The sequence below is a fragment of the Herpailurus yagouaroundi genome, unplaced genomic scaffold (genome assembly GCF_014898765.1).
Source record: "Herpailurus yagouaroundi ecotype Mexico unplaced genomic scaffold, PumYag 77, whole genome shotgun sequence".
Taxonomy (NCBI): domain Eukaryota; kingdom Metazoa; phylum Chordata; class Mammalia; order Carnivora; family Felidae; genus Herpailurus; species Herpailurus yagouaroundi.
This window is the reverse complement of record NW_024412388.1, coordinates 42,845,098-42,855,669: the sequence shown is the minus strand read 5'-3', so window position 1 is coordinate 42,855,669 and position 10,572 is coordinate 42,845,098. Positions and strand designations below refer to the sequence as shown.

The 10,572-nt window shown below is 39.1% G+C and overlaps 1 protein-coding gene across 1 annotated transcript in view; it reads right to left on the bottom strand.

Moving 5' to 3' along the window:
- Positions 1-10,572, bottom strand: part of SCP2 (sterol carrier protein 2) — a 127,389-nt gene that overhangs the window by 98,417 nt on the left and 18,400 nt on the right. Inside the window, exon 6 of the mRNA XM_040470272.1 lies at positions 1,421-1,547. Coding sequence (XP_040326206.1) covers positions 1,421-1,547 — 127 coding nt within the window. The remainder of the gene's footprint in view (positions 1-1,420; positions 1,548-10,572) is intronic.

The window sequence follows — 10,572 nt, the reverse complement described above, 5'->3', positions numbered from 1 at the left end:
TTTAAAAAAAAAAAAAAAAAGAAGGAAATAGTCAAAAGGGATTAATGGTGTTAAGGTCTATTAAATTAGGATTAAAAAATATTTACTAGATACAGCAACATGGTGCTCAATAGTAGCCTTGCGAAAGGAGGGAAGCCAGAATGGAACAGACTGAGTTTTAAAATGCAGGAAATAGCATTAAGAAAGAAAATTCTCAGGGTGCTTGGGTGGCTCACTAGGTTGAGCGTCTGCCTTCGGCTCAGGTCATGATCTTGGAGTTTCTGAGTTCGAGCCCCATGTTGGGCTCTGTGCTGACAGCTCAGAGCCTGGAGCCTGCTTTGGATTCTGTGTCTCTCTTTCTCTCTACCCCTCCCCTGCTCATGGTCTCTGTCTGTGTGTCAGAAATGAGTCAACATTAAAAAAAATTTTTTTAATAAAAATAAATAAATAAATAAACAAACAAACAAACAAAATTCTCATGGCCCAAAACTGGCAATGTTCTTCCCACCATTCTTCCTTGAAAATTTTTTTCCTTTCTAATTATTTGATTTTGGCTATCAAATAACCTGGGATATTTTTCCTGCAAAGAATAAGAAAGCTGAACTTCATGTAGGATTACTTACTTTCTTATCTCATAGTACATAGCAAGGCACTGGTTCAGGGTCATACCATTAAAAAAAAAAAAAATCCTAGGGGCGCCTGGGTGGCTCAGTCAGTTAAGTGTCCGACTTCAGCTCAGGTCACGATCTCGCAGTCTGTGAGTTCGAGCCCCGTGTAGGGCTCTGGGCTGATGGCTCAGAGCCTGGAGCCTGCTTCAGATTCTGTGTCTCCCTCTCTCTCTGCCCCTCCCCCGTTCATGTTCTGTCTCTCTCTGTCTCAAAAATAAAAAATAAAACGTTAAAAATTTTTTTTTAAAAATCCTATCTATACTATCCCATGCTTTAACTAACTGGCTAAGGCAAGCCAATCATTGATTATCAGTCAAAAAATTAGGATGTTTACCTACAAAATGCAAATCAACTATGAAATTTAAACCTCATAAAACATTACAAATGACCAATGATGGACTCTTGATGAATTCAAGCAGTAAGAATAAAATTTGGCTATATAAACCTATTACCAAGAGCAAGCTTTAAGTCTCGTCATATTCAGAATGGATATACCTCAATTTATAATTCATGATTATAGGGGACAAGACTTATGTTACTTTTCCTATTTCAATTTCTTGGTATGGAACATTCTAGGTACCTCCCATATGATATCCTATACATAAATACCTTCTCTACAATTAAATCCTACATGAACTATTTCTTCAATTTAATTCAAAAACCACTTTATATTTTATAGATCCTGATATTTTCCACAGTTCCTAAATAAATTCCTATTGTTTCTCTTCACATGCATATAACTATCAATAGGCCTTAAAATGTTTTTAACATACCATATTTTTCCATGTGTTCTTTTCCAGCAAACCCAAACATCTGAGGAGCAATTGGTTTGGCACACAATCCGTATTTTTTTATCAGGACCTCAAGATGCTTATCAACTGGATTGGTCCTTTGTGAAGTCTAAGAGAGGGGAGAAAGAAATAAGTACTTGACATGCTAAGTGTCTCTTTCAACTATTACAGTGTTACTTAAGACATCTGCTTATTTTAAGCCATAGTAAACCAAAAATAAGCAATGTGAATAAAGTCAGTCAGGAAATACTTTGCAGGGAAACATGGAAAGGAAAAATAATCAAGTGAGGTGTTAATTTTTTCATGAAGTATTTATAAAGAATCCAATATGTACTCATACTACTCAAGGTAGTATGCTCTGCTCATCTGGCATTTACAACTGAGGCAGGGAGGGGACAAAAGGTGATGAAGATAAAACTTAATTAAAACATAAATAATAATGCTATAAAGAAGAACAAATTCAAGTAAGGGGACAAAACTGAATGTAGGAAGTGCTACTTTAATTTTTTTTGTGTGTTTTATTTATTTTTGAGAGAGACAGAGTGTGAGCGGGATGAGCAGGGGAGGAGCAGAGAGAGAGGGAGACACAGAATCCGAAGCAGGCTCCAGGCTCTGAGCTGTCAGCATAGACCCCAATGTGGGGCTCAAACTCACAAACAGTGAGATCGTCACCTGAGCCGAAGCCAGACACTCAACCATCTGAGCCACAAGGCACCCCTAGGAAGTGCTATTTTATACACAATAGACAAGGAAGGTCTCATTGACAAAACGATATTTGAGCAAGAATGTGAAGCAGTAAGGAGTAAGTTATTTGGGTAACCTTGGGAAAGGAGCATTCTAGGCAGAGAGAACAGCAACCAAAAAGATCTTAAGGCAGAAGCATGCTTGGGTTTTTGAGAAAAGAAGTGAATTAGGGCTAAGATAAAGAGTGTAATCACCTCAGAGAGTGTAATCACCTTTGTTTCCTAGTTCTACAATATAAGAACATAGTTACTACCACAAATATTTCACAAAGGGAAAGCTAACAGTTTCTTCTCAGTTTCCCTGCTAGACCATGAACTCCCTGAAGGCAGGAATCTTTTTTCATACACCTTTGCACATACACCCAATGACTAGCATATGGCCTGCCACACAGCAAACATTCTATACTTGTTGAATGAATAAATGAGGATTATTTTTTGGTCCACAAGGAGTTCCAAAGGGAATACTGCTAAGCCCTTCTCTTTGATTAAGAAAATATAGGGGTGCCTGGGTGGCTCAGTGGGTTAAGCATCTGACTTCGGCTCAGGTCATGATCTCGCGGTCTGTAAGTTTGAGCCCCACATCGGGCTCCATACTGACATCTCAGAGCCTGAAGCCTGCTTCGGAGTCTGTGTCTCCCTCTCTCTCTGCCCCTCCCCTGCTCATGCTCTGTCTCTCTCTCTCTTTCAAAAATAAACATTGAGAAAAAAAAGAAAAAATATAGGCCTAAAGAAAGAAAATTATTTAGTTAGACATGATAAACACTTGACAATCCAAATGATGTTTTGATAGAAATGGGTTTTGTGAATCTCTGAACACAGAAATCTTAAAAATAAGAGTTCTAAAGAAATTTTTAAAAACAAAGAGAAGGGGCCCCTGGATGGCTCAGTCAGTTAAGCATCTGACTTCAGCTCAGGTCATGATCTCATGGTTCATGAGTTCAAGCCCCAAATCAGGTTCTCTGCTGTCAGCACAGAGTCCACTTTGGATTCTCTTTCTCCCTCTCTGCTCCTCCCCTGCACCCTCTCTCTCTCTCAAAAATAAACATTAAGAAAAAAAAGTTTTTTGGGAATGCAAGCTGGTGCAGCCTCTCTGGAACACAGTATGAAGATTCCTCAAAAAATTAAAAATAGAACTACCCTATGACTCAGCAATTGCACTACTAGGCATTTATGCAAGGAATACAGGTGTGCTGTTTCAAAGGGGCACATGCACCCCAATGTTTATAGCAGCACTATCAACAACAGCCAGAGTATGGAAAGAGCCCAAATGTCCATCGATGGATGAATGGATAAAGAAAATGTGGTATATATATACAACAGAGTATTACTCGGCATCAAAAAGAATGAAATCTTGCCATTTACAACTACATGGATGGAACTAGAAGGTATTATGCTAAGTGAAATTAGTCAGAGAAAGACAAGTATCATATGACTTCACTCATATGAGGACTTTAAGACACAGAACAGATGAATATAAGGGAAGGGAAGCAAAATAATATAAAAACAGGGAGGGAGATAAAACATAAGAGACTCTTGGGGCGCCTGGGTGGCTCAGTCGGTTGAGCGTCCGACTTCAGCTCAGGTCACGATCTCACGGTTCGTGAGTTCGAGCCCCACATCATGCTCTGGGCTGATGGCTCAGAGCCTGGAGCCTGCATCCGATTCTGTGTCTCCCTCTCTCTCTGCCCCTCCCCCATTCATGCTCTGTCTCTCTCTGTCTCAAAAATAAATAAACATTAAAAAAAATTAAAAAAAAAAAATAAGAGACTCTTAAATATGGAGAACAAAAGAGGGTTACTGGAGGGGTTGTGGGAGGGGGGATGGGCTAAATGGGTAAGGGGCACTAAGGAATCTACTCCTGAAATTATTGTTGTACTAGGTGCTAAATAATTTGGATGTAAATTTTTAAAAATAAAAAATAGGGGCGCCTGGGTGGCGCAGTCGGTTAAGCGTCCGGCTTCAGCCAGGTCACGATCTCGCGGTCTGTGAGTTCGAGCCCCGCGTCAGGCTCTGGGCGGATGGCTCGGAGCCTGGAGCCTGTTTCCGATTCTGTGTCTCCCTCTCTCTCTGCCCCTCCCCCGTTCATGCTCTGTCTCTCTCTGTCCCAAAAATAAATAAAAAAAAAAAAACGTTGAAAAGAAAAAAAAAAAAAATTAAAAAAAAAATAAAAATAAAAAATAAAATTAAAAAAAGTTTTTTTAAAGAGAAAATGTTCACTGCTAAGTAAAAAAGGGGTGCTTATTAAAACAATGATATATAACTTCTGCTTCTAGACAAGATGGATTACAGAAAACATATTTATCCTTCTAGCTTAACCATCTAAAAGTTTGGACAAAATATATAAAGCAACAATTTTCAATGTACAAGTATAAAGCACAGCATAGAGATCTCTAAGAGGAGGAAAACAAATAAGATGAGCATTATGATTTTCCCCAGATTGCTACTTGGAAAGAACAGGGAGGAGTAACATGGAGTCCAGCAATCTTCCTAAGTTGAAGAAACAGAGTTCAGAATTCAAAGAGACCAAGCCATCTAGAATTCACAGAGAAGGGAACTGGAGACAAAAAGAGACAGACAGAGAACACATATGTGCACATGCTCTGAAATGGATAGCAACGTGCAGAAAAATGAACCTGGACCACTTTCTTACACCATACACAAAAATAAACTCAAAATGGATGAAAGACCTAAACGTAAGACAGGAAGCCACCAAAATCCTCGAGGAGAAAGCAGGCAAAAACCTCTATGATCTTGGCTGCAACAACTTCTTACTCAACACATCTCCGGAGGCAAGGGAAACAAAAGCAAAAATGAACTATTGGGGCCTCATCAGGATAAAAAGCTTCTGCACAGCGAAGGAAACAATCAACAAAACTCAAAGGCAACCAACAGAATGGGAAAAGATATTTGCAAATGACATATCAGATAAAGGGTTAGTATCCAAAATCTATAAAGAACTTATCAAACTCCACACCCAAAAAACCCAAAAAATAATCCAGTGAAGAAATGGGCAAAAGACATGAATAGACACTTTTCCAAAGAAGACATCCGGATGGCCAACTGACACATTAAAAAATGCTCAACTTCACTCATCATCAGGGAAATACAAATCAAAACCACAATGAGATACCACCCCACGCCTGTCAGAATGACAAAAATTAACAACTCAGGCAACAACAGATGTTGATGAGAATGCAGAGAAAGAGGATCTCTTTTGCACTACTGGTGGGAAAGCAAACTGGTACGGCCACTCTGGAACACAGTATGAAGGTTCCTCAAAAAATTAAAAATAGAACTACCCTATGACCCAGAAATTGCACTACTAGGTATTTATCCAAGAGATACAGGTATGCTGTTTCAAAGGGGCACATGCACCCCGATGTTTATAGCAGCACTATCAACAACAGCCAAAGTATGGAAAGAGCCCAAATGTCCATCGATGGATGAATGGATACAGAAGATGTGGTATACACACACACACACACACACACACACACACACACACACACACACAATGGAGTATTACTCAGCAATCAAAAAGAAAGAAATCTTGCCATTTGCAACCACGTAGATGGAACTAGAGGGTATTATGCTAAGTGAAATGAGTCAGTCAGAGACAGACTAATATCATATGACTTCACTCATATGAGGACTTTTAGACACAACATATGAACATGCGGGAAGGGACACAAAAACAATATAAAAACAAGGAGGGGGACAAAAACATGAGACTCTTAAATATAGAGAACAAACAGAGGGTTGCTGGAGGGGTTGTGGGAGTGGGGGATGGGCTAAATGGGTAAGGGGCATTAAGGAATCTACTCCTGAAATCATTGTTGCACTATAGCTAACTAACTTGTATGTAAATTTAAAAAATAAATTAAAAAAGTGTATTCCAAGAGTTTTATGGAATAAAAAAAATCCAACTAAAAAAAACTAAAGTGAAATTACACACACAAAAAAACTCAATTAGCAGAAAACAAAGAAAACAGGAAAAAGAAGACATTGAACAAAAACAAAAAAACAAATAGCAAGATAGTAAGATAGTAGATTTAAACTAGTGCTGTCCTTGGGGCTTCTGGGTGGCTTAGTCAGGTAAGCGCCCGACTAGGCTCAGGTCGTGATCTCACAGTTCATGAGTTTGAGCCCCACGTTGGGCCCTGTGCTGACAGCTCAGAACCTGGAGCCTGCTTCGGATTCTGTCTGTGCCTCTCTGTTTCTGCACCTCCTCTGCTTGTACTCTCTCTCAAAAATAAATAAACATTAAAAAAATTTTAAACTAATGTTGTCCAAGTAAACATTTACTAACAGGCTCATGAGGGTCAGGGAGGCATAACTGATGTATTTGCCAATTCTTGTGATGTAAATACTTCCACTACAGCCAATTTAAATCACTGAAAGCAAAGATGAGAAGAGTTGTGCACAATCACGCAAGAGTCTTGCAAGCTGGTAGAAGCCAGTAGGTATTAGTTTCAGCTATTATTTTTTAAACCCTATATATCAATAGCCACATTAAATAAAAAGGATACAAAAAGCCCAGTTAAAAAGAGGAGACTGATAAATTGTTAAAAAGCAAGACCCAACTATATGTTGCCTACAAAAATCTAATTCAAAAACCACACTGATATATCACCTCATACCTGTTAAAATGGCAATTATCAAAAAGACAAGAAATAATAAGTATTGGAAAAAGGGAACCTTTGTGCACTACAGGTGCAAATGTAAATTTCAGCCACTATGAAAAATAGTATAGCAGCTCCTCAAAAAATTAAAAAGAGAAATACCATATGATTCCGCAGTTCCACTTCTGGGTATTTATCAAAAGAAAACAAAAACACTAACTCCAAAAAATATATGCACCCCCATGCTTACTGCAGCATTATTTACAACAGCCAAGATATGGAAACAACCTAAGTGCTAAGTGCCCATCAACAGATGAATGCATAAAGACAATGCGGGCTATATAGACATATAGATACACACACACATATGTACATACATATACACACACACACACACACACATATACATATATACACACACATATACATACATGCACATACATATAATAGAATATTATTCATCCATAAAAAAGAATGAAATCATGGGGTACCTGGCTAGCTCAGTTGGTGGAGCATAAAACTCTTGATCTCAGGCTTGTGAGTTTGAGCCCCAAGTTGGGTATAGAGATTACTTGAAGGAGAAGGAGAAAGAGGAGGAGAAAGAGGAAGAGGAGGAGGAGGAGGAAGAAGAGGAAGAATGAAATCTTGCCATCTATGACAACATGGATGGACCTTGATGCATTATGAAAAACTAAGTGCAATAAGTCAGAGAATGACAAATACCATATGATCTCACTTACATGTGGATTCTCAAAAAACAACAACAACTGGCTCACAGATACAGAGAACAGACTGGTAGTTGTCAGAGGGTAGGCAAAAGGTACAAGCTTCCAGTTATAAAATTAAAAAGTCATAGCCGAGGCAGTGGCGGGGAACCTGGCTGGCTCAGTCAGTAGAGCATACAACTCTTGATCTCAGGGTTGTCAGTTCAGACCCCATGCTGGGTGTAGGGATTACTTAAAAATAAAATCTATTAAAAAGTCATGGAGAAATAATGTACAACATGATGACTATAGTCAATAAGACTTTACTGCATATTCAAAAGTTGCTAAGACTGTAAATCTTAAAAGTCCTTAAAAGTTCTCATCATAAGAAAAAAGTCTTGTAACTAAGTTTGGTGACAAACGCTAACCAGACTTATTGTGGTGATCATTTCACAATATATGCAAATATCGGACCATTATGTTGTACACCTGAAAGCAATATAATTGTGCATCTCAATTACACCTCAATTTTAAAAAGCCTAATTCAAACAAAGACAGAAATAGGAAAAAGGATGGGAAAAGATATACTATTCTAATTCTAATCAACAGAAAGCTGAAATGCCTATGTTTATATCAGACAAAATAGATCTAAGATCAAGGAACACTACAATAAAGAGGATTATCTCACAATGATGAAGGGGTCAATTATCAAGTACCTAACAATCCTAAATGTTAGTATACCTAATATCAGAGCTTGAATACATGAAACAAAAACTGATAGAACTGAAAGGAATAGACAAATCCAGATTTAGCAGAAGATCTCAATACTTCCCCTCTGAAAAACTGATAGAACAAGTAGACAGGAAAATCAGTAAGGATATGAAGTTTGATCAATATTAACAACCAATATGACTTAGCATTTACAGAACACTCCACCCAATAACATCAGAATACATATGAAAGTGCACAGACTATTTATCAAAATAGACCATATCCCGAGCCAAAAAGTAAGTCGCAGTAATTAAAAAGTATTCATATCATACAAAGTATATTCTCTGACCACAGAGATTAAAAAAAAATTTTTTTTTCAACGTTTATTTATTTTGGGGACAGAGAGAGACAGAGCATGAACGGGGGAGGGGCAGAGAGAGAGGGAGACACAGAATCGGAAACAGGCTCCAGGCTCTGAGCCATCAGCCCAGAGCCTGACGCGGGGCTCGAACTCCCGGACGCGAGATCGTGACCTGGCTGAAGTCGGACACTTAACCGACTGCGCCACCCAGGCGCCCCATGACCACAGAGATTTAAAATAGAAACAAATAGGGGTGTGTGGGTGGTCTGGTGCCTGGGTGGCTGGATGGTTAAGCATCAAATTTTGACTCAGGTCATGATCTCACGGTTGGGTCATGGTTCCAGCCCCGCATCAGGCTCCTGCTGTCAGCGTAAAACCTGCTTCTGATCCTCAGTCTCCATCTCTCTCTTCCCCTCCCCTGCTTGTGCTCTCACCCTACTTCAAAAGTTAATAAACATTAAAAAAATTTTTTTTAATTTTTTTTAACGTTTTTTTATTTATTTTTGAGACAGAGAGAGACAGAGCATGAACGGGGGAGGGGCAGAGAGAGAGGGAGACACAGAATCGGAAGCAGGCTCCAGGCTCTGAGCCATCAGCCCAGAGCCCGACGCGGGGCTCGAACTCGCGGACCGCGAGATCGTGACCTGAGCCGAAGTCGGCCGCCCAACCCACTGAGCCACCCAGGCGCCCCCAAAAAAAATTTTTAATAGAAACAGAGAACAGAAAGATATCTGAAAAATGCCTAAATATTTAAAAATTAAACAACATGCTTCTAACACATGGGTGAGAGAAGAAATCACAATGGAAAATTTTTTTTCAAGTTTTTATTTAGATTCCAGTTAGTTAACATACAGTGTAATATTAGTTACAGCTGCAGAATTTAGTGATTCATCACTTACATACAACATTTGTTATGCTCATCATAACATCCCCCCTCCCCACCCGCCTCCCCTCTGGTAACCATCAGTATGTTCTCTACAGTTAAGAGTGTTTCCTGGTTTACCCCCCCCTCCCTTTTTTTTTTTTTTTTTTGAAATTTAAAAATAATTTTAAATAAATGAAAATAAAAGCATGACATAAAAAAACTTATGGTATGGGGGCCCCTGGGTGGCTCAGTCGGTTAAGCATCCGACTTTAGCTCAAGTGATGATCTTGTGGTTCATGAGTTCAAGTCCCACATTGGGCTCTGTGCTGACAGCTTGCAGCCTGGAGCCTGCTTCGGATTCTGTGTCTCCCTCTCTCTCTACCTTTTGCCCACTCTCTCTCTCTCTCTCAAAAATAAACATTAAAAAATGTTTTTTTAATTTACGGTATGCTGCTTAAGCAGTGTTTTAAAAGAATGTATAGTATCAAATACCTACATTTGAAAAAAGGCCAGATTTAAAAGCAATGACCTAAGCCTCCAACTTTATAGACTATAAAAATAAAGAGCAAGTTAAACCCAATGTAAAAAAAAAGGAAATATTAAGGATCATAGCAGATGTAACTAGAAAGTGAGCAGAATGAAATAAATAGAAATTAACAGAATGGGGGCGCCTGGGTGGCGCAGTTGGTTAAGCGTCCGACTTCAGCCAGGTCACGATCTCGCGGTCCGTGAGTTCAAGCCCCGCGTCAGGCTCTGGGCTGATGGCTCAGAGCCTGGAGCCTGTTTCCGATTCTGTGTCCCCCTCTCTCTCTGCCCCTCCCCCGTTCATGCTCTGTCTCTCTCTATCCCAAAAATAAATAAAACGTTGAAAAAAAAATTTTTTTTAAAGAAATTAACAGAATGGAACAGAAAACAGAAAAAATAGAGAAAAACCAATGAAAATAAAAGCTGGCACTCTGACAAGATCAATAAAATTGGTAAACACCTTTTATTTTATTCGTCATGGGAAAAAGTGAGAAGACAAAGATTAACAACATCAGAGGAAGAACAAGGACACGTCTAAAAATCCTATTTTAGGGGCACCTGGGTGGCTCAGCCGGTTAAGCGTCCAGCTTCAGCTCAGGTCAT